The 24,956-nt window shown below is 38.9% G+C and overlaps 1 protein-coding gene across 1 annotated transcript in view; it reads left to right on the top strand.

Annotated features, from left to right (window-relative positions):
* LOC106929699 (ethanolamine kinase 1) overlaps positions 1-22,944 on the top strand; it is a 31,804-nt gene extending 8,860 nt beyond the window's left edge. Inside the window, exons 4-8 of the mRNA XM_088006557.1 lie at positions 6,170-6,342; positions 6,674-6,757; positions 9,138-9,298; positions 13,816-13,889; positions 22,833-22,944. Coding sequence (XP_087862683.1) covers positions 6,170-6,342; positions 6,674-6,757; positions 9,138-9,298; positions 13,816-13,889; positions 22,833-22,914 — 574 coding nt within the window. The 3' untranslated portion in view covers positions 22,915-22,944. The remainder of the gene's footprint in view (positions 1-6,169; positions 6,343-6,673; positions 6,758-9,137; positions 9,299-13,815; positions 13,890-22,832) is intronic.
* Positions 22,945-24,956: the final 2,012 nt, after the last annotated feature.

The following is a 24,956-nucleotide window of genomic DNA, read 5'->3' as shown; positions in this document are numbered from 1 at the left end:
TTTGAGGTTGTCATGTGGCAAAATATGAAAAAGTTTGAAGTTTGGATTCTTTTGGATTCCAAACTAAGTAGAGAGTTTTTGCCAATTTGGTCAACTTGAGTATATCTAATACTTATTTAGTCTCCTCCAATTAACCGCTGTTATGTTTTTCTCCAGGTTTTTTTCTGTCTGTTGCATATTTTCAAAACATACTCTGTAGCTTGAACATCCTAGAGTATAAGCTGCACCGCACGTAGAGGCCCAATAGATGGTGCTGTGTTGTGACACATTTCCATGACTTCACACAGTTGCAGCGCCGCTCGCCAGCAGAGACATTCAAACGATCTGAAAACGATGAATGATGAGGACGTAAACCAAGGACTGTTGGGGGGGCGTGGAGGTGGGGGTGGGAATTACAGCAAGAAAAAAAAAAGAACATTTAAGAAAATGAGATATTATTTATATAGGATCGTTTGCATTTAAAACCAGAGCGCGTCTGTTTGGATAATCACTGGCCTCTTCAGAGACGAAGATACGAGACAGAGGCCGAAACACAGCGAGGGGGAATGGGGGAAAAAAAAGGTTCTTAAAATTTGCATCAGAGAAACTTTTGGTACTTGAGAGTGTATCCAAGTGCAGATATGAATGTGGTCTTCAGATGAGTCGGTAAAAGAAAAGGCAGAGGGAGCTGCAGGAAGAGGCTGCACCTGCAGAGGAGGTCTTCAGCTCTCAAGCCACCCGCTGTGTGAAGAGGGGGAGGAAGAGGAGGAGGAAGAGAGAGAAGGAGGCTGCAGCAGCTGCATGGTTCCGAGAGAGAGAAAGAAAGAGAGAGCAAAGAAAGAAAAGCGATGGAAAGCATGAGTGCAACCTCTTTCTCTCCCAAAAGGGCCCCCCTGCTGGGTCGCCCATTTGTGCTCCTGTACTCCTCATGGAAACCGCAAAAAAAGAGAGAAAAAATTAACAAAAAATCCGCAGTTCACGGCTCCTGTTTGAAATCGTATGTAAATAAGGCGCAGCCATAATGAAGCGCCAGAGGAGGAAATTCCACTAATTACTTTACAGAGGCTTGACAGGGAGCAGGAGGCGAACGCACTCGACGCGCTCGGCGTTTCATGAGCAGAGTAAAGGAGAGGAAAAAGATCTGATGGCAAGGCGTCAGGTCTCGCCCATTTCAAAAGTCGACGCGGGTCTTTTCATTTTGTTTTTTTTTTTTTTTTTTTTTTTCAATCCGACCGTTTGTGGGCGCTCCCGCGACAAAAAAAAGTTGCGTTGGTTTCGGGGGGATGAGTTGAAAAGGAATCAGTGGTGATTCACTATTCAATTCATATTAGAGAGGATACGGATGAATTGTGCGTGTCGTTGGGGGGGGGACGGTTCTCACAAAGTCAAATTTTATAGGCAAGTAAATGTGATTAAGCACTCAATTCTGAACTTGGAGCTAATAAAAAGGAAGAAAATTTTGATTAATACAGAGTCGGCTTTGAATAAAAGTATCTGTTTAACTTCTTTTTCCAGCCGTTGGAGGAATTAAGACTGATATCTGAACCAAGGTTGTTCTAGTTAAAGCTGCAGTAACTTATTTTATATATATATATATATATATATATATATATATATATATATATAAAATCTCCTTTTTTACATATTTGTTAAAACTGTAATTTATCATGACAGTTTGATATGAGACAGATAATCTGTCAATAGATCGATCTTTTGAACCTACTTCCTGAGATACTGTTGCTTTCTGAAAAAATTAACCGTTCCTGACCAAAAACAACCAATCAGGGCCAGGAGGTGGATCTTAGTGCTGTCACTCATCCTCACATACTCGCTTCTCAATGTGCTAATGGCACAAAAGCAACTTATCCACCGTCATTGGTGGCTATGCTAACTCACCTTAGGATTCACAAGAGGCTATGCTAGCTGCAGCATAGCACAGGGTGATTGACAGCGCTAAGACCCGCCTCCTGGCTCTGATTAGTTGTTTCTAGTTAGCGCTGGGAGAATCCGAGGAGGCTGACTACTTTTCTTTTCACAGATTGTCTCAATCCATACTGTCACGACATGATGACAGTTTCAACAAATAGGTAAAATTAAAATATTTTTTATAAAAGTTACATACTGCTGCTTTAACTAAAACAAAATAACAAAAACCGAACTTAATAAAAATGTTAATTAACGGAAAAACTGTAACTGAAACGATATTGTGCGTTTGTAAAACCTACTAGCCTACATGAGGACTGATGTAAAATTGTTTGTTTTTTTTTTCTTTCCCACAAATTACGACTCCAACATAAACCAGGTGGCACTTGAGCTCATGAGCAAAAACAGCAACGGCAACAAAGTTGTGAGAAAACACCAGAGTCAGTTGGTTGTTAAAGAATAATTGAAAACATTTTCTAAAAATGGTGTCTTCTGGTGGGTATTCATTACCCCTATGAATTCATGCATATAATCACAATACAATGCTTTGATCTTTTTGAATTCTGCACCTAAAAATGCAGTATGTAAACACAAACTACAACTCATAAAAACTAAACTGAAACTAAACAATACTTAGCTAATATTAACTAACAAAAACTAGCAAATACACCCTAAAATCTAACTGGATAAGTTGAACATAAAGTCAAAACCAAATAAAACTGAAATTAATGAAAAACCCAGAACTTTTATAACCCTGATCTGAACACAGTATCGTTCTGACATTTCCTTCATCTCTGTCTAACAGGACTTATTCAGTATGTGTAGGTGGATTTGTATAAATAAAAAAAAAAGCAGAACCTCAGTGTCAGCATCATAAACAAAGTGAGGCTCTTTTCGCTTTTATTGCGTTCCTCGCAGGCCGCACTAAATCACGTCTGTAAGTGTGTATAATACCGCAAGAGACTGTTTGTCCCCCGTCGGATAAATAGGTAGTGTTTAAATAACACTGCTAGGAGCTCCATCTTGTCCAGGCAGACAGACTGACGGCATGCAAAAAATAAAAACGGATCGGCTTGTGGCGCTTAAAGACGCTGCAGTGATCAACAGAGGGGGGAAGAAGACGGGATGTTTGACCTCTCGCCAAGTCGAGCTGGTTTACAAACACGTTGTTCAAGTGAAGGGTCAGAGACGTCAGGGCTGTGGTCCGATTTTCCACCGGTTTCTCACCTCTGGGTTTAACGCCGTTCCACGAATTCTTCCTAGAATTATCATCAGAGGTATACTGTTCACAATCTTCATATATCCAGTTTTTATTACAGATTTTAGCCAGTTTAGATTTGTCTTTTGGAACAAAGAACGTATGAATGTGTTTTGGGTTAGGACCAAAGTACACTAAAGGCCTGTCGTCATGGTATCAACGTTCCAGACCTCTCAGGTCTTCTGGTTTTGAATGCCTGGAACCAGAACCAAACATGGAGAAGCTGCATTCATTTTTTTATGCTACAGCAATTTGGAACAAACTTCCAGAAAACTACAAAACTACTGAAACATTGACTTCAATTAAATCAAGGCTGAAAAACCCACCTGTTTAGATCCGCCTGTGATTTATAATAACTGGAACACCGATCAATGTTTTTGACCTACATTTGCTTGATGATTTTAGATTTATGGCCTGAATCCGACCCGAAATTTAGACCGGATTCAGGTCAAGCAGTAAAATCTTAATTAAAATATTCTGTCGAGTTTACTTTGGACTCCGGCCTATCATTGGAATTAATTAGTTGGGTGGGATTATTATGCATATGGGCCTATTTGCTTGATGATTTTGACGATCATATTTGACAAACCGTAAAATTTATTGCTTCTTTCGTAATTGGTGACATTTTTAAGGTGTAAAGCATTTTGATTTGTATAGAAGAAGATGTAAGAACTTTTATACTTTACCTATTTATTTCTTCCGCCTTAAATCTTTATTTTACGGACTATAAGCCGCTACTTTTTTCCCCACTCTTTGAACCATGCGGCTTATAGCCCGGTGCGGCTTTTCTGTGGATTTTTCTTCAACCACCAGCAAGAAGTGAATCATTGGAAGTCAAAATTGGAAATCAAAGAAGAAAGTGCTGATTTTCATTTAGAACAAGCACATGCTAGCAGCAGGCACGACGGAGAAATGTTTTCAAACTCATACCTCCTCATCATGGAAACAACACAAATAAGTTCATTTGATGCAGCTTTTAAGTTGAGAGCTAAAGATCTGGTAGTGCAGGAGGGAAATGGAGCCGTTGCACGTAAATTCAGCATGAACGAATCCATGGTTTGGGGTTGGAGACGGAGGGTTGCATCCATAATAGCAGATTTATTAAGGACGCAGCCCTCTGTGTCCAGCTTACTTGAATGTTTTCCTGTCTTTCCCATTTTGAGAAGTGGCTTTTGTGCGACATCCTATTCAAATCTCAGGGGAACAAAATTAAACTTTTTACCAAAAATAATAAATTACCTCAACATTCTTTTAAAGAAGACTTCACAAATATGAACTTTAGAATCTTTTTTCTCTTTGTTAAAAACATATATATATATATATATATATATATATATATATATATATATATATATATATATATATATATATATATATGCTGCATTTACATCATCAAGCTGTACGCCAAGAGCGAGCGAGACATCGACTCACTGATCCACACCACCAGGATCTACAGCACTGACATTGGGATGTCATTCGGACTAGAGAAGTGTGGTCGGATGGTTACAAAGAGAGGGAAGGTCATCCGCACTGAAGTGGTCTCACTCCCAGAAGGAACAATAGCAGACATAGAGCACAGTTACAAGTACCTGGGAATACAGCAAGCAAATGGCAACCTTGATGAGGTCACAAGGAAAGGAGCCACAGCCAAATACATCCAACGAATAAGGCAAGTCCTGAGAAGCCAGCTCAATGGCAAGAACAAGATCCGTGTGATAAACAGCTATGCCTTACCAGTAATCAGATACCCTGGCAGAATAATTAGCTGGCCAATGGAAGAGATAAAGGCCACAGATGTTAAGACTCGGAAGCTACTCACCATTCATGGAGGGTTCCACCCCAAATCCAGCACCCTGAGACTGTACACGAGCCGTAAGGAAGGAGGCAGAGGACTAGTGAGTGTGAGAGCCACTGTCCAGGATGAAACATCCAAGATCCATAAATACATCAAGGACAAAGTGTCAACAGACGATGTCCTCAGCGAATGTCTCAGAAATTGGGGAACAGAGGACGAGGTGCTGGAGGAACCATCATGGGAGGACAAGCCCCTACATGGGATGTACCACCGACAAATAACTGAAGTGACTGATATCAGGAAATCCTACCAATGGCTGGAAAAAGCTGGACTCAAGGACAGCACAGAGGCCCTCATCCTGGCCGCCCAGGAACAGGCCCTAAACACCAGAGCAATAGAGGCTCAGATCTACCACACCAGACAAGACCCAAGGTGTAGGTTGTGCAAGGAGGCCCCGGCTGTTATGTCCAGCACATAACAGCAGGGTGCAAGATGCTGGCAGGGAAAGCATACATGGAACAACATAATCAAGTGGTGGGCATAGTGTACAGAAACATCTGTGCAGAATATGGACTGGAAGCCCCGAGGTCAAAGTGGGGAACACCCCCAAAGGTGGTGGAGAATGACCGAGCTAAGATCCTGTGGGACTTCCAGATCCAGACAGACAAGATGGTAATGGCGAACCAACCGGACATTGTGGTGGTGGATAAAGAACAGAGGAAAGCCGTTGTGGTGGATGTAGCAATACCAAGTGACTACAACATCAGGAAAAAGGAGCATGAGAAACTGGAGAAATACCAGGGCCTAAGAGAGGAACTGGAGAAGGCCTGGAAGGTGAAGACCACAGTGGTGCCTGTGGTCATCGGGGCCCTCGGGGCAGTCACCCCCAAACTGGAGCAGTGGCTAAAACAGATCCCAGGAACAACATCAGACATCTCAGTCCAGAAATGTGCAGTTCTAGGCACACCCAAGATACTGCGCAGAACCCTCAAGCTCCCAGGCCTCTGGTAGAGGACCCGAGCTCAGAGGATGAAAGAGACCACCCACGGAGGGTGAGAGGGGAATTTTTTAAATATTTATTTATTTATTTATTGCTATAAGCATTTGATGTTTTTACTATATTTAACAATTATCTTAATTGAATGATTTGGTTACTTCAATAAACTATGATTTTATTTTTAAGCTAATTGTGTATGTTTCTCATATTTTCATAGAGCATGTGATGTATCTGGCTGTAGCTCTTTGCCTCTTCGAGAGGTGCCGAGCTATGAGGTTCTGTTGGAGGAGATGGAGTCGCTGAAGAGACACCTCTCCCAGACGGACTCGCCCACCGTCCTTTGCCACAACGACCTTCTCACAAAAAACATCATCTACAACTGTCAAGAAGGTGAGGAGACCCTCAGATGAGATGGCATGAGAAGTGATACGTTTGATGATTGTATGTGACTAATTCTTCCAGCGTCAAAAATCACACACACACAAAAAAAATCAAATCAAATGAAATTTATTCTCTAGAAACAAATTTTTGTAGCATTCTTTTTCGGTTTTCATTCATCACACAATATCTGCAAAGCTAATCAAAGTGGCTCCGAAGAGACGAGCTGCTACTTTGACCCCTTTGCTTTAAGTAAAATACCACAAAGGTTGTTGGTTGTCAGTCCACACGGTCGAGCTGTTTGTCAGGTTGTCACGGTAACCCTTTCCTCCCCCCCATCAAGGTTCGGTGAAATTCATCGACTACGAGTACGCTGACTACAACTACCAGGCTTTCGACATCGGGAACCACTTCAATGAGTTTGCTGGTAGGTCTGAGTGGGTTTTTCACACATTAACACAATAACTCCACTGTTATTCACACAGTAACACAACTCATATGTACAGTATGTAACGTGTAAAAACATTTTCTGTCGCTTTCTGTCGTTTTTTTGGCGAACAGGTGGATTCAGTGCGACTTTCAGTTTCTCTATATAATTCTGAAATGTTCAGCTTTCAGATTTTTTGTGGTAGTCAGAATGCATACATGTTCATATAATAAAGTGTAGTCCAACCATTATAAAATTATTATGGGTTGAAAATTATTACCAGGTGGAAGCAAAACTCTCCAAAAGTGTTTAAATGTGGGCTTCGTTCTGTGGCGAATGCTGAGATAGAACGTTAAAAAGAAAAATCGAAGAAGAATAAGGCAGGTATTTCTTTTTATATATTTAAATATTTAATATTCTTTATTCCAAGCATTTCTCTGGTTGTAAGGCGCGTAGAGAAATGGAGCTCCTCTCCTGTCTCATCCATTGCTGGCAACTAAATTTTCCTTTCAAAGCACAGAAACGCTCTGAAAAACACAAAGAGTCACGTTGTGGAAACTAAAGGAGCATCATCCAATCATCCCAAACCTTCAGGCTCTACTGCAACAACAGATTAGTGTCACCTATTAATTTGAGTTACTAGACAAAGAACTGAAAGCAAAATAATATCTGCACTATGAGCACTGCTAAGCAAACACTAAACGGTGAGGACATTCACTTTTGCTTAAGTGTGTGAATTAAAATAAAACAAATACTGAAATGAAGGTTATAGATGACATTATGATGATGAAAAAGTCATATTTTGGTATCAACAGAAATAATTTTTAGCCTGTTTGTTATGTCAGGCTGTACACTTCTGTTTACATTTTGTTGTGTGTTTATACCATAAAACCTCAAAGTTATTATCCTGTGAATGTCAACACATACCTATTTTCAGTCACAGAATAATGTATATGAAAACTCTTTTCTCATTTAAGTCATCCTCTTCTTTTAATCCAGACAGTGGCACGCCCAGAATATTTTCACTGGCGTGCCCAGACCAGGGGAGTAACGTTCTACGTTTTTGGGGAAATTGTAGTCGGCGATTTTACAGAAGAGCTATCAATTCGACACGTTAAAATAACACAAAATTTTTTTATGAACTTTTTGATGCTGTGGGAGCTTTGGTAGAACCACCTGAACATTGTCAGAAAAAAAACAAAAACAGTCCATCATCCTCCCACCACTTCCTGCCGTCTTCTTTGTCGTTTTTGCCAGTAGCAACATCTGGCTGTTGATCACGTGACTCGTGCGATGTAACAAACCACATCATCATTGCACAGAAATGCCGCATTTCCATTAAGTGGATTTATTTCGTAATTTTAATTTGCACAATGTTATGTTTAATGGAAAAGTACCTAATATAGCCATTACATTAGGTTTATTAACGCTGGCCAATGGGTGACGATGGTTAAAAAATTTTCACACACACACACACAAACAATTATAATTATTTATATATATATATATATATATATATATATATATATATATATATATATATATATATATATATATATATATATATATATATATATATATATATATATATATACACTGCTCAAAAAAATAAAGGGAAGATTTCACTTTAATTTTGTGTGTGGCTCCAAATCCAGGCCTCCATTGGTTAATAAATTTGATTTCCATTGATGATTTTTGTGTGATTTTGTTGTCGGCACATTCAACTTTGTACAGAACAAAGCATTCAATGAGAATATTTCATTCATTCAGATCTAGGATGTGTTATTTGAGTGTTCCCTTTATTTTTTTGAGCAGTATGTATATGTATATATATATATATATATATATATATATATATATATATATATATATATATATATATATATATATATATATGTGTGTGTATATATATATATATATATATATATATATATATATATATATATATATATAACTTTTTCAAGAGGGGACAATGACTCCCTTGTCTCCCCCTTGGGGTCGCCACTGAATCCAGATACGCTGCATCTAAAGAAATGTGAGGAAAAGACGAAATAATTTTTTGCAACATCTGTTCACATATTTCTCTCTGAATTAGGCAACTTCTTTAAAACCGTTTGCTAAGTACAAATAGATAATCATTGCCTATATGGTGACTTTATGTATGATAAATTATTTAAATAACATATCCAGTTGTCTTTCACAGATAATATATGAAGGAAATGTCATTTTTAACCTCTAAATATAAGGTTTCCTATTTCAAAGTAAATGGGCTCCGTTGGAAGTCTGAAAACCTTCTAATTAAGCTGACAGTAACTCGTTGTGTGTGTGTGTGTGTGTGTGTGTGTGTGTGTGCGTGCGTGTGTGTGTGTTGTGGCCAAAGGTGTGACTGACGTCGACTACAGCCTGTACCCGAGCCGGGAGCTCCAGAGGGACTGGCTGACCGCCTACCTGGAGAGCTACAAACGCAGCACTGGCCACAACGTCACGGTTTCTGACGAAGAAGTCACAAAGCTCTACGTTCAAGTCTGCAAATTCTCTCTTGTAAGTCAGAATTATAGCCCAACCTGAGCACATTGTGAGGCACTTTGGAGAAATTTTAAAAGTCATCTTTTTTCTTTTTTTTTTTAAGTTTTCCTTTCCTTCTGTTTAGTTTATAGTTCTGGGCAAATTCACACAAAGAAGAGGAGGAGGGGAAAAAACACTCACATTATGAGATTAGTGCTCTCGTTTCAGCAGCATCCAGATGTGCGCAGACCTCCGAGATGAGAGAGTGGGCATCACCTCACCGCCGCGTTCTGATAATTTACTTTTCCAGCAACAACCCTCCCGTTTTTGTCCCCCCTGTTTCCCTCCCCCCAAAACCCCCTAAAAGCAAAACCAAACCATCCTGTTTAAGCCACCGCCGCTCAAAGTATGATGGACTCCGTCCGCGTTGATTAGAAGCTACCGCAGGGGAAAATGAAAGGTGGCAGCCAAAATTATTTTTCTTATGACCACAATTTTCATTCTTTGGTGGCTCAAATGGTGCTGAGCTATCTGTCTGAAAGTGCTTCCACAGCTCCAACACAATATGTAGAATTGTCCAAGCAATTTAGAGGCAGGGGGTGTTGGTGTGAATTTCTCTTGAAATAGCCCAGAAGTGATGAGGAAGCATATCACTTTTTAAAATAACCCGTGCTTTGGCCAAAAAAAAAAAAAAAACAGAGAGGGGGAAATTAGAAAAAAAAAAAAAGCAGGGAGTGGGGGATTGAGGGGAGTGGGATGGGGTGAAATACGGCCTGGAATGAAGTGGGAGATATGATAACGTCTTGTTGATTGAATTCAGATTTTCGGTGACAGACCGAGGAGGTTTTTTTTTTTTTTTTTTCTGACTGGGGAGATGAGAGAGAAATTGTTCACTGACACATAACAAGCCAAGTTTCCAACTGCACTCGTTTCGACGCTCCGTGTGTCGGGATGTCTGATGCTGCATTAAAACGGGGAGCCTCGGCGGCGATAGCCCTGTTTTCTGTTGTAAGTGTTGGGTTTGATTAATATTTAGCATTGACGCTGTCATTCTCATTTCTCTCCAGTCATGAGTATTTGAATCGTAAATTTCAAAAGAAATATTCATTGGCTTCTCAATTATGAAATTTAGGGAAGTAATTACAATTTCAGTATTTTTATTTGTTTTTATTCAACTGTTACTGATTTTTTTTTTTTTGTTCAAACATCCTATTATTACAACTAAATTGTAAACAGCTTCACAATATAGTTCCTTAATGTGCTCTTTCTTTATTCGGAGGCTGCACTTTGGAGGATTATGATTTTTAGCAAATGTATACAGCAAACTCTGCAACTAATATCTTGTAATATAACTAACTATATGACATTGTCATGCAAACCAGAATCATTCATATTCTTGAAAAGGCTGGAAATTGCTTTCATAGTTTTCCAGGTCTGATTAAGTATGAAAAAAAATTGAGCATTAAAAAAATGTTTAACTTCTTGTCTTTCCTCCATCTGCTAAAAAATAAATGTGATCGCCTTTTACATTTTAACCTTTTGATGTAAACTAAACTTTACCTTTGATTTGCTACATCACACCCTGATTTTTTATTTTATCTGATACTTCAGTATTTAGATTTTTGATGTACTGAGTGACTGCGCACTTCCTGGTATACTAAAATAAAACAAAGAATCATTTCATAGCCTGTTCAATCAACTCTCAATTTTTTTAGTTAGGTTGAGCTGGACCTAGGTAAAAAAAATATTTTTGAAAATTTTATAAAAGTAGAAAAATTAAGAAACTGCACCTTAAAGACTGCATTTATCTGCTGGTGTGACAGAGTTTGATGAAAACAAAAACAGCAACATGACCCGATACCACGCTTTAGAAATTGGAACCTAATTTTCACATCTTTGCATTTTGTGTCTTTTGAACCTGATGTGTTTCAGAGCTGGCTTGCTGTCAACATTTTGTTCTTAAAGGTCTGAAATGTTGTAAAAACTCAGAAAGATTATGCAATAATGGAATGACAAGTAATATTTGACTATTTTTTAAAATAAACATGCAAATCGAGTGTAAAAAGAAATTGCATCAATCTGTAGTCAGCCCCTTTTGTTCTGACACCCATAAATAAAACCAAGACAACTGTGTTTTTTTTAGATTATTTGTTAGAAGAAAAGTAAAAGTAAACCACACTCCACAATTATGCTCTATTTTGTGTTCGTCCCTGGAAATCTGGATAAAAACACATTTATTTATTTAAATTAAATGAAAATTACAACATGTGAAAATTTAAGGGCTGTGAATAGTTTTGCAAGTCACTTCATGTGAGTAAGTAAAGTCAGTAAAATGTATTCATATAGCTCCTATCAACGAGTCACAAACAGAGAAACAAAAACATGAAATGTAGCAAACTTTTTAGAATTCTATTCTTTTTTTTTTCAACCCATTTAGCGCTGTTAGTTTTACCTCATTTGTCAAATTGACTAAAATGGCAAACGGCTCAAAGCTGCAACACGGGCTGGGAAAAAAAACCAAGCTGAACTGAACTGATTCAACAGCAAAGCCTCAGCTGATAATATCCTCCAGTGGAAGAAGCTGTGTGGCCGATTGCCAAAGATGTAAAAAGAGCGAAGCTTCCCGTGTTCACCTCCAGCGAAGACGCAGTGGGGCCCTCGCAGCTCGTCCTCTTCCTCCACAGGGATCCTTCCCCCCGCCCCTCGTCTGCCGCTCCTGTGTCGTCGCAGCTCAGGCCCGTCGCTCCGTGGTGTCGCTCTTTCCTCACGTCTCCGTCGTCCTTTTTTTTTTTTTCCCTCTCCCTCTCTCTCTCCTCCGACTCCCCTCTGCTCGGCGCTAGATTAACGCTCCTCCTAATGAAGAGCAGTTACTAATCATAGTGGAAGCGCGCTCAATCTTTTTTTCCCCCCAACTAAGGACGGAGATTAGAGATGAAAATCTGCCAGGTTTGGCGGGGGCGCGGGGGAAGCCAAGGGAAACCACACAATGCTCCACAAGCATTTCATTCCACCCTTTATTTGATTATCAAATAAAAATGTGATTATATCATTGGGCCGCAGAACAGAGGCCCCCGTCTGGATCTTATTAGGACGTGCCATTAGTGGCCTTACCATGAAGATTTACAATAAGGGTGGAGAACAACAGAAATTTATGGAGGCAGGGAAGTCCGCAAGCCTAAGTGAGCAAGGCCATTAAGGAGGGAACCATTCAATACAGAGGGTTTGTCATTCTGACTGAGCGGCACACAACTGGCATGCAGCGGCAGCAGTTTTGGAAGCGGTTACAATCCGACAACTGGAGGTCACACAGTGTGTTTTTACAGCCCTTGCAGCATGGCACGAGGAGCTGTAACCAAACATTAAACTACAGCGCTGCAAAAATAAGCTTCAGGTTCACACTCTCTACTTCCTTAAAGTCAGTTCACAGTCTCTACGTACGGTTTTTCCTCCCTCGAGGTTTTTTAAAAAAAGATACACATGCCTGACCCCCACGTTGGCTCCCACCTATCGGGGGCGGCGGGATCCCGAGGAAGGGAGATCTTGCAACCTAATGGGATTAATTTTTTTATTATTTTTGTTTTTTTATCACCTTTTCCTTGAAGACGATTTGAATCTCTGCAGAGACTATAGACCCCGTCGCATGTTATCGTTTACATCCGGAAATGTAGACAATGTAAACAACGCTGGAAGGCAGCAAGATTTTTCTTTCCATAGAACAATTTCATTAACAAAATGAAACCTGGAGATGTAGGTGTTATTAATTTATCGCAGTGCGCCACAGGAAAGGAAAAACAATGCAGAAAAACAGTTAATCAGCAGCTCAGAAATATTCATATTGTTCTGTGTTTTCACTCTGTATGCTGGCTATGCTATACAGAGACCCATTGCCATAGCAACTGCCTGACCACTGCTCCGCTAGCGTATCAGGATGCAACTCCAAAGTAAATGCAAACATTTCCCACACAAAGAACAGAACATTCAATCAGTTACAGTATTATGTTTTCAGGCCTGACGTTTATTTTGCAATTATTAGTAATTGATCATCTGAACACAGCAGCGATTGATTTGCTAATTTAAACACCTGCTCTACTCATGATCTGTCGGAGGGTCTGTGTCTGGGACGCAACTGAAACACACCAAATTCTGCAGCACAATGTGACTTGTTTTTAATAAGCAAAATACATAAAGACCTGCTTAGCTCTGCTGTAAATGGTAAATGCCCTTTATTTGTATAGGTCTTCATCTAATCCAGTGGATTTCTCTCAGTCATTCCCACTCTGACCGTGGTAAGCTGCATTGTAGCCACAGCTGCTGTGGAATCTTGCCCAAGGAAACAACAACCACTGAGATGAACAGAGCGGAGATTCAAACCAGCAACCCACCAGTTACAGGACAATTTCCATTGACAGTTCTTGTAATTATTTAGTAAAAAATTGAGATAGAGCCACAAAAACGTTAGCGAGGCCTAAGCCTGACCAACCTTTGTTCGGTTCATAGTTTTTATTGAGGTGATTTGTGTTTTCCACAAATTATCTCCCTTTTTTTCCCACCAGGCATCCAACTTCTTCTGGGGTCTCTGGGCCATCCTGCAGTCCCGATTCTCCTCTATCGACTTTGACTTCCAAAGGTTTGTACACATGGTGACGGGTCTCTCATCGCCGAGGTCGCCTAGAGAGCTGTAACAGAAACAGGGTTAAGACTCAACACAGTGATGATATCCTTCATTAAATGAAAGCATATTTCTTTTTCTCACTCTTGCATAAAAGCAGAATGATATCCACATCTCCTCTTCTTGTCACTTCTCCTTGTAAATATTTACTTGGGGGAATTCTCTGCTTCTCGTCACTGTTGCGCCACACATCACGATAGGATGAAAGCCAAAGCTTTCATTAAGACTTTCAAAGGATGCCAGAGCTTAATTTCTTTTATTTCTAAATTTACAACAGCGTGCACTAGGATTATTTATCTTAAACGAGTCCAGGAGACATTCCTCATCACCGGCAACCAGACAGTAAAGTTCAGGAGGGCACGGTGCTTCCCTCCACACCCCCACCTTTCACCCTCATGTCTCGCTTTTCCTTTGTGCCCCGCACCGGCAACAGTTGTGATCATGATCCTAATCACTATTGACATACGGCACCCTCCCCTCTGTGTGGCTTTCTCTGGCCGCTTGCTAGATCAGCAACGGGGGCCCCCGCCACATTTCGATATGGGCCTTGGAGGAAATGTGATCCAGAGGGGTGCTGGGGCACAGAGGCGCTATTGTTTCAGTCCTGTCGACCCAGCCTCGCTATACGTCTTGCATAGCCGTCTGCTACTTTAAGCCGCTGGCTGAGGTTGTCCTAAAGTGCATGTGGAGGGTTGGGTTACCTTTCTTTAACTGGAGGGGTTAAACTAAAATGAGCTCTGAGAGCAACAGTAACGACAGGGAACCAAGTCTGATCTTTGAAAGCGGCGCTACTCCGCTTTCCCATCCCTTAATACACGCTCACAACCATTCAAATTCTTTGTGTCTGCTAAAAGTCATAATTCTTTATTTTAACAGGCTCAACAAAAAGAAACATTGACAGCCAGGGTTCTGCTGCCTCTCTGCTTTTTGTTTTTCATTAGCCTCTGTTTGAATGAAAGAAACAATAAAATGAAAAACTCTGGGACAAAGAGCAACTGTTGTACTTGTAGCTAACAGATTGTTAGCTAAATGCAACACTTGCCCTGCATTTCTATTTCTATTTTGAAGTTAAACTCTTCATTTAAACTTGAACTTATGGGTGACTGCTCAGAGATGATGAGCATGTTGCCAAAAAATAAATAAATAAATGTGAGCTGACTCGCAGCAACATGCTAGCAATTAGCTTTCAAGCTAATGTAGTTAATACCAAAAGTTAGATCTTAGTATAACCTCACACTCCACACTAGGAAAACTTGTGGGATTTTCTAGCTCTTGCACTTTTTGACCTGGGTAACTATAGCAATGCAACTTGGTAATGTATTTCTCAATATTTTGTACATTGACATAATGTAACACTCTGTACCATTTATATTTTTCTAGTAACATTTTTACTCATCACGTCTCTTATGCAGTACATTAAATTTCATATATACTTTCTTTAGTCATGTGAATCTTTAATGTTACCAGTCATGTTGACGTTTAGCGAGCGCTGTCTGAACATTTTCCAAAAGTCTGAATGAAACAATGTTAAACATTCAGCAAGTATTAACAATGAACATTCACTGAATGTTGGATGGACGTTTTCTAGACATTGTTTGGTTAATGTTTAAATTTGACATTTGGCAAATGTTGACTCTGAACATTCGTTCATTGAATCCTAGCTGCATGTCTGCTAGGTGGTCGATTAATCTCCGCTGACGTTTGTTAGCCGTTTAATGGTGTTTCACCTGGACGTTTGGCGAACGTTGTCTACAAACGTTCACTGAATATTGGATGGACATCTGCTAGATGTTCACTGAACATGCACAGACATTTATGGTAACCGTTTAATGTTGTGTCACTTTGACGTTTGGTGAACAGTATTCACCGAACATTCATGGCAACTTTTAGGGGACGTTGTCTGAACGTTAGCTTCAGACAACGTTAGCTTCACTGCTACTATGTCTGTGACTAATCAAATTGAAGCTACGACATGAGTTACAAAAAGATAAGCTACATCAGGGCAAAGTAAAATTTTCAAAGCTGCTAGTTTTCACACTAACATCCCAACCAGCTGCACTGAAAGTTATTGCTATTGTTCCTTTTTTCATTAATGTCATTGATGTAGAGTCTGCCAAAAAAGGAAAGAAAAAAATATGGTGAAAAAATATCCTTTGGTACTCTGACTTGTTGCAGGCAGCTAAGTAGACTTTAAGTTTAAAAGTGAAGGCAGAAGTAACAAAACTAAATAAAATAAAAAAACAAAAAGCAACAGAGTAGGTTTTTTGTGTTACATTTGGTTGTCTGGATCGTACAGGATGGACATTAAACCAAAACAAATAAAAAGCATTATTTGTTTTGGACAAATGAAAGCTCTGTCGTATTCCCAAACAGATTTAATTTTTATTTTTTTATTTTTTTACTGTTGGACTGTTTGTTAAAGTTACACACTCATGGTCATTTATGCAAATTAGATTCCGACATAGTTTATTGACTTCTAGCTCCTTTCAGCTGGGAACTGCTCTCTGTATGGAGGAGTTGACAGCACTGACTCTGACATAATGAACCAGAAGTCTTTTACTGAAGGTTAAATAGACAGAAATAGAAAAAAAACAGGTACCATTAGACAGCCTTAAGTAGGTACAGGTTCATAGCATCTAAAGGACAGCTATGAGCTCCTCACTGCTGGAAAAAAAAGTTATGGGTTTAAAAACTAAACTAAATAAAGTTTCCATAAATCCCCCCAAAAACTGGACTAAAAGCAGCCAAAGAAATGAGGTGATAAATGCATTTAGGGTTATTTTCAAATGAAACTTGTTCAGATTTAATCAGTTTCATTTCACAGCTAGCGTGTAGTAAACAACTTCCTTTAAGGAAAGACCTAAAAATAGACTGGAGCTCAGAGCGAGTAGAAGTTCTTTTTGATGAATTAGATTATTAGTTTTGAAAAGTTAATTTATTTCAACAGTTCACTTCACTGAGTTATATAGATTAATCCCACAAAGACTGACGCTTTCAAGCTTTTATTTCTATTAATTACGACGATTTTCTGCTTTCAGCCGATGAAAACTAGAAATTTAAGATTAGATTACAGCAAACCAATAAAAACATTTCGATACAGAAACGTGGGCTTGATGAAAGGTATGGTTAATACCTGCTTAAGGGTTTTGACTTTTAAAAAGGCACTTTTGATCTGACAAAGGAGCCTCATCGGAACGCAAATTCTAATTCATTGAATGTGTGTATGTGTGCGCGTGCATGCGAGCGTTCGTGTGTGTAAGAAACTTTCCTCCCAGCCCTCTATCCCCATGAGTCAAATCTTTGCCGACTTCCCAACGAGTGACAGGCGTCACACAGGCCTTGTGCTCTAACCAGGTCCAGATGTGGATGTGACAATGGAGAGCCACAAGGGGAATGCGAACCCGCCCTCCTCCTACCGTCCTTATTTACTTTCCTCTCATGATTTTTATTCATGTGTTTGAAAGTGTGTCTGCGAGTCAGCGGTTTCGATTTGTGGACATCCTGGCAGGCCCAGCTGTTATTTGACAAAGACATTATTATGAGGAAATGAACAAGGAGGAGGCCCACTGTTTGGAGTAGACGGGCTGCAAAATTGAAGGAATTGTGCACAAAAGCACATTGTGAAAGGGAATACCTGCGCTTCATGCGAGAGCTGACTCTTTCCCTCTCCCCCCCTCCTTTCTGCTAAATAGAAAAATGTCTGTTTCATCTTTGATGGTGATAAACACTGAGCACCCGAGTTTCACCTGTCGACCTTAATATATTTAAGGATGACTGAAATAGTATGTGAAAACAGCAGGTCTTAAAGAACTAGGTTCCAGTGTATCATACACTTAGAAATCAGTGTTCATGATGAAAATGATTAATGGGGCAGTACTTCGTATTTCTAGGGACATACTGGCATTTTATAGCACAATCAAGTAACTGTTAAATATATATATATATATATGTATGTATGTATGTATGTATGTATGTATGTATGTGTACATATATATATATATATATAATATGTCAAATATGGTTTGAAAGAAATTTGACCTCATAATTTAGCGCCTTGAAATTTTACTTTTGTCTCTTTAAGAAACTCCTACTCTCTCTGAAACTCCACCTTCAGAAAGTCGTCACATTCAGCTCCTTCAGACTAGGGGCAGCATTTCATAAAATCAACTTTTTTGAGCTTTACATCATGTTATAATGTTATTCCCTCATCAAAACATACCTGGAGTGTTGAATTGATTCTTTCATGCATGCTTGAGGAATCCTTTAATCTCCATAGCCACCATTAAACTGTGTGAAACTAATGGGCGGATCTAGCTCTGCCTTTGAGGACGAAGCTCCTCCTCTGAGCCCTCTTTTGCGACAACCCCACTCAGCTCCTTCTGACTAGCCAGCAGCAATTAGCAAATACCTGGTGAAACTGTGCAACTTCTGAGTTCGTTATAGGATATACTTCTCTGAAACTCTGGTAAAAACGTTGTTAAAGGGTTAATAGAAGAACAATGTTGTGATGACTTCCTGAAGGCAGAGTTTCAGAAAGAGCAGGAGTTTTTAAAGAGACAGAAGCCCAATTTCTAGGCGTTAAATTACGAAGTCAAATTTCTTTTAAGTCATACAGCATTTTTATAACAGCTGAAGTTAACATAGTTACTTGATTGTTCTATAAAATGGCACCATGTGCCTGGAAAATACTTAATACCTTCTCTTTAAAGCACATACCAATAATGACACCTCAGACCTGCCACACCAGACAAAGTCAACACGCTGACAGTAATCGGATAGCGCTTTGCGAGACGAGGCTTACTTTGACTAAATTTGTTGTGGTGTTTTAATATCATGAGATCTCGCTGCGTTTGTGTCTGAGCGAGAGAAAACTGTCAGTCATCTAACAGGAGCCCGCCGCTCTCAACAGATTAAGCCTGTCCAGAAAGAAATGCCTCTGAAACCTCGCCAAGCCACAATGAGCGAAGTGAAAATCATTTGCTGAGTTTTGCCAGGATAACACCCAAAAAAAATTGTTCTTCCTCCCAGGATTGTAGGCACATATTCGGCTACACCAAAAGCATGTGTCTTTGTCATAATCTTGGTGTTGAAGGGTCTCCGATTGGAGTGGCAGGAACAACAAGGAGGAAATAATTCCACTGGCAGAAGACAACAGAGGGCTCACTCTGAAACAATAATTAGAGCTCGGGGTTTTTACATGGAAAATTCACGAAGGGTAGCAGAGTGATGGCACATAAGTATCTGAAAAGCATGTGTCTGAATTATCTTTTTTGTCTCACTAAAGCGGTAAGAGCGAGAAAACCGATTCGGCATTGAGGAGTTCAGTGAAAGCACTAATTAAAGGACCAACTCCTCTCCGTGCCTCCATTTTCTTTCGCTTTTCAAACTTCGCTTCATTTCAAAGGGGTATAGTATAATGGCCAAGGGCAACAACGTACTCAGACATCAGATTTATCGAGACGCTCAAACACAGTGAGGTAGGAGCGAGCACAAAACCACTTTCATCATCACCGTTAAGCTGTCCTCTGAAGCTTTCAGACTCAGTACTTTATCCAACAAAGACCCGATGTGGTTTTATTATTCGCAACGTCTGCGAACAAAGGCACCGTGCCCACCACGGGCTAGAAAACTCCCGTGTAAACTTTTTGTAAAACACACAATAAAGGACGACATTATTGTACATTACCTTGCAACTCACTTGGTAGATAACACTTTACTTTTAGGGTTCATCCTCGCCTGTGCCTATCCGTGGTGACGGATAAACAACATCTAGGCTGTAGGAACAAACAGCGGCAGATAAATAGAAATAAATACAGTCTGAACATCACAAATAGAACAGAGACCTCAATATTTATTCTTAAGAAAAGTATTTCATTTTTCTGTATAGACAAAGCAGCTCATTTTCCCTTTAGATAAATCCGTCTGGAGGCGTCAGCCTGAATTTCTGACATCACAATAACCTTTGAGTTTCTGGTTAACACAGTAACTGTGTTTCCATTCACAGATGATTCCACGATTTGACATTTGCTAAATGGAAACACGCCAGTTTATAAAAAGAAAAAAAAAACAAAAAACTTGTTTGTCAAAATGTTTTGGTACTGGTGTTAGGTGAATTTTTGGATGTATCAATATTGGTTTATTTCATAAAACTGCAAATGAAGCACTTTTTTCGTGTCACTTGAGTAACGTGATCGGCAATCGAAGAAGAAGAAGAAGAAGATGACAGGAAGTAGTTGGGGATCATGGTGCAGTGTGTTTTTTTCAACGACTTATTCATGTATGATTTCAATTCCATTTTCTTTTTAATGGAAACACCGGAGTTGTTCTTGATATTAGGATGAGAGCTTTAGGCCTTACTCTTATCTGTTCTGAGAAGATGGACGCCTACCAGAGCTTTCTCCCAGACATTTTTAGAAAATCGGCTTTTATAGAAATGTCAACTAATCCCTCGATCAAGATAAAGAGTGATAACCCCCCAACTCTTACCCCTACAAAATCCACTAACATCAAAAAAGGTAAAATGGAGCAAGAAATGGTAGACAAATATCGTGAAGGAGCTAACGCTGGCTATTAGCAAACAAGGATCTTCCCTTGAAAAATCTATGGATGATCTGAAGAGGTCAGTTGAATTTATCTTCTCTGATTTGCAAGGCTTCAAAGAAACATTGAAGACCACAGTAAAGAGAGTTGATAAGGCTGAAGAAAAAAATCAAAATTCTATAGAATCAAGTTGTCGAGCTGGCGCGTTATAAACGCCGCTGGAACTTACGTTTGTGGGGTTTGCTGGAGGTTGAAGGGGAAGCGCTCAGGATGAAAGAGATTGACATCTGTCAAAATATAGTTCCAAGCCACAAAGAAAAATTCTTGGATGTAATTGACTCATTGCACAGGCTCGGAAGATCAAATACGGCCAGGGCTCAACCCCAACCGAGGGATATCATGATCCAGGTCGCTATGAGATTTACCGGGATGCTGTGTGGAAGATGTCTAAAAAGGTGGACTACCTGACTCAGAGGAAACTGTGCTTCATGGAAGACCTGACCCTGGAAGATCGCGACAAAAGAAAACGGTTGTGGCCCATCATCCAAAAGGCAAAGGAGGAGAAAAAAGCAATTGTATTAACTTTAAATTTATCACCAAACAAACCAATTCAAAGATATCCAGCCTATTGGAAACTTAATAATTCTCTCTTGCAAAATGAAACTCTAAGGGAAATAATAAATAATGAAATTTAAGTAATGAAATCTCAGGTACTGAAATGAATGATCTCTTTAAGAATCTTGGTGATGTTAAAACCATCGGAGAATTCAAAGATCTGTTTGTGATTCACATATAACTCTTACAGAAATTTTGGATGCTGTTAAAAAGCTTAAATTAAACAAATTCCCAGGCACCGATGTGCTAACATCTGAATTTTATAAATGATTCTCTACCCAACTTGCTCCCTTTTTATTGAATGTTTTTACAGAAAGTATATAAAGAACAACTACCACCATCGCTACGTTGAGGCCTAATTACACTAATTCCTAAACTGCAAAAAGATGCATTAAGTTTAGACATTTGGCGCCCTATCACTTAATTAAATAATGATTATAAAATATATGCTCTATGTTTGGCTAATAAATTAAAATCTGTACTTAATGAAGTCATTGGAGAAACTCAAAATGGCTTTATGGCTGGACGATATATAATTGATAACATAAGACTTGTTTTAGATTTATTAGATTACTCTGATAAATCTAAATATCAGATAAATCTTTTATCTGATAAATATCAGAAAACGGTTTGATTCTCTTTCTTGACTTCCATAAAGCCTTTTATTCACTGGAACAAGAATTTCTGTTTAAAGTGCTCGACCTTTTTGGCTTCGGTGAGCAGTTTAAAAAGTCAATACGCACTTTATATGCATTAGGTAACAGTTCAGTTAAACTATCTCATTGAACCACCTGTAGATTTAATATTGAGCGTGGAATTCGTCAAGGTTGTCCAATTTCACTGTTTTTGTTTCTTTTACCTATGCAAATTTTAGCGCATTTCATAAAGAACAGCAGCTTAAAGGGTTTTCAAAGTGCAAAGAGAGAAATATGTTTGAGTCAACTGGCAGATGATACGACTCTATTTTTAAAAGATTGTTCTCAAATAAATATTGCTATTAAGCTGGTTAATGAATTTTTTTCATCCTTGTCTTTAGGGACAAGTAAATGATGTGTATATGTAATCCAGAAAACCTGAGTTCTTTACCACAATAAACTTTTTAATAACGTTTGTGTGTCAAACTGAGAATTGTTATACAATCTATTAAAATATGCTGCAACTGGTTAAATAATATAAATATGTTTTTTCCCTTTGTACTCTACTTTTATTGTATGTTTTTTCTTCCTTTTACGTCCTTCTGAAGCTTGGATTTCTGCGTTGTGATGAAATGACAGAGACAATGTAAAAAATAACCAAAACAAACACGAGTCACATTTTTCAGTTTAGCACATTTCAGCAACAAGGCTGTTCAAAGTACTTTGAATAAAAAAATAAAATAAAATAAAAAAAACACTTTAACAAGCATTTTGTCAAATGTCACAATTAAAATTATCTGGCGAGTTATATATTGATTCAACGTTTTGTATCAATATATAATATAAAGGCAACTCTAAACACCGAACAGGTGGATTTTCAGCCTAAATTTAAAGGAAGTCAGTGTTTCAGCAGTTTTGTGGTTTTCTGGAAGTTTGTTCCAGATTAACGGAGTGTAGAAACTGAGCGAGGTAGAACTGGGGTGATGTGCTCAATAAAAACAACACAGATGCAAAAAAATTTTGAAACTGGTTAAAGATGTATTTCAAGTGTCATTCAAACCCAATGCCATCACAATTTCTTTCTACTTCCTGCTCTCTGTTTTGTTTCCAGGTACGCCAAAGCTCGACTCAGCTACTACTTCGAGAAGAAAGAGGAATACTTCGAATTGACACCGAGCCAGTTAACCAACTAGACTATTGAATTAAACCTTGAAGCAACCTCATCCGCTGTCATTTTTATTTTTTATTTTAGTTTTTACAGGCCACAACACTCGAAAAACCCATTGCTGAAGCGTCAACGTAAGGAGCCAGCCTGTAAAAGTGTTTCCTTTTGTTTGTTATTTCAGTCCATAGGGAGATTTAATGTGTTTTGCTATCGCAGTGATTTATTGAATATTTATTTTACCACAGTCACTATGCCGATAAGCCTGTTTGGCAAATTGAAACAAAGCTCATGCCAGAAAAGCATTAATTGTTCCCACAGCCAAGTTGCATGAAGCCACAAAAACTGAGCCTGATCATAAAAGCCATAAGAGGGTTATTTGTGGGCTTATTGAGCGTGTACCACAGTCCTGATGGAAAACAAGTTTTCATGTCAGCTTAGTCAAAGTTGGAAGTTATTGGGAAATCTTTCCGTTTCCTCAGAGCACGCTGTAAAGCAGCTGTCGGCACCTTTTCCCAGAGTTTCCCAACATTAGGTAGCGTAACGTTTCCTTTGAAATGACTGGAGCATTGTTAAAGCGTTCAAATTGTCTTAACTCCTAGCTTAACCTGCTGCAGCACAACAAGCTGCTAATTTACCAGAAGGTAAACAAATCTGACACGAACTGAGCGCTTGAAATTCTTGTGAAACACCGAACGACTTGTCAACACAAGTCATTTGAGGTAGTTGCATCTTTTTCATACTTTGTCGTTTGTGTTTGCTTTTTTTAAAGCCACTTGAAGGAGAGAAAGGCTGATGGTGGTGGTTGAGCTGACATCTGTTTGCTGACAAGCTGGTATTCACACCACAAAAACTATAGCTTTCAAAAACTAGATTGATGCCACAATTATAGTCTTTTTTATTTCTATGTCAAAAAATGCTTATCATTATATCTAGTGCCAGAAAATTAGCCATAAAACATTGTTTTTATTGTTATGCTGTTATGACACTCGCTGTGTCATTTAGAAAGAATGGGTCAGAGTGCAACTTAGGGAGGATTCAAGTATATGTATGCCAGGAAAGGTAATTAAAGAAAAAGTTAGCTAAAGTTGCAAAAATCTGTGTGAACTGCTTGCAAATCATTTGAAATCTTTTTATTTTTTATTTATTTTTTGCATTGTTTTGTTTCTCTGGTTTAAGTTTTTGGTAGCAATACACCATCCCTGTTTAAATGTCTTGGTTTTATTATTTTGCTTCAAAACACCTGTAGTGTGATCTTCATTTAGAACAATGTAATTTTAAAAATGAGCCTCGAGTTGATATTTTTTCTAAAGGGTCATTTGGTTCCGGTCGTCTCTGAAGGTTCCTATCAGCTTGCCATCTGGACTCGGTTATATTTGGATAATGTACCTTCCAAACGTCCTCTACATCTTTCAGGTTGTGAGGTCGTCTCTTTTCTGTAACTCTTATCTGATGACTCAGCAAATTTCATTTCACTTTCATGAAATCAGCAATTTGTCAATTTGGATCTGTGGATTGGGTTCGCTAGTTGCATTTCTTAATTTGTCGTTTTGAACATAAATTTGCTTAACGGAACAGCTCATATCCATATGGCCATATCCATATTGGCTAATATTAGCAAAACTGCAACAGAAACACTTTTGTTTCACCCAAGTCACACGATCAACAACTAGACGTTTCCACTGGCCCAAACCACGGAGAGGAAGCTGACAGGAAGTGGTTGAAGGATGACAGCGCGGCCAATCGCGTGGACCAATCTACTAACAAGTAATTTTAATTGTGTTTCTTACTTAATGGATGCACGTTGGATTTTATGTGACATTGGTGGAATATCGACAAAGATCACGTTTGTGATTGTGGACAGATCCAACTTCATCTTTGTCTCTTCCACACGAACTTGATTGTTTGCATTTACAGTTGCTCATATGTTCATCCACAAACGCCTCAGCTACATCAGAAGAAAAGGAAAACATGACGAAACCTCTAGTAGTCTTCAGTCCGGGGTCATCCTCTCAAACTTACTGATATCGTGGTTAGATAACTACTAGTTAAACATAATAACATAAGTAAACA

This window comes from Poecilia mexicana, unplaced genomic scaffold (genome assembly GCF_051168715.1).
Source record: "Poecilia mexicana isolate PSO_F unplaced genomic scaffold, ASM5116871v1 scaffold_6, whole genome shotgun sequence".
Lineage (NCBI taxonomy): Eukaryota > Metazoa > Chordata > Actinopteri > Cyprinodontiformes > Poeciliidae > Poecilia > Poecilia mexicana.
Note: the sequence above shows the minus strand (reverse complement) of the source record. Positions and strands in the feature narration are given on the sequence as shown.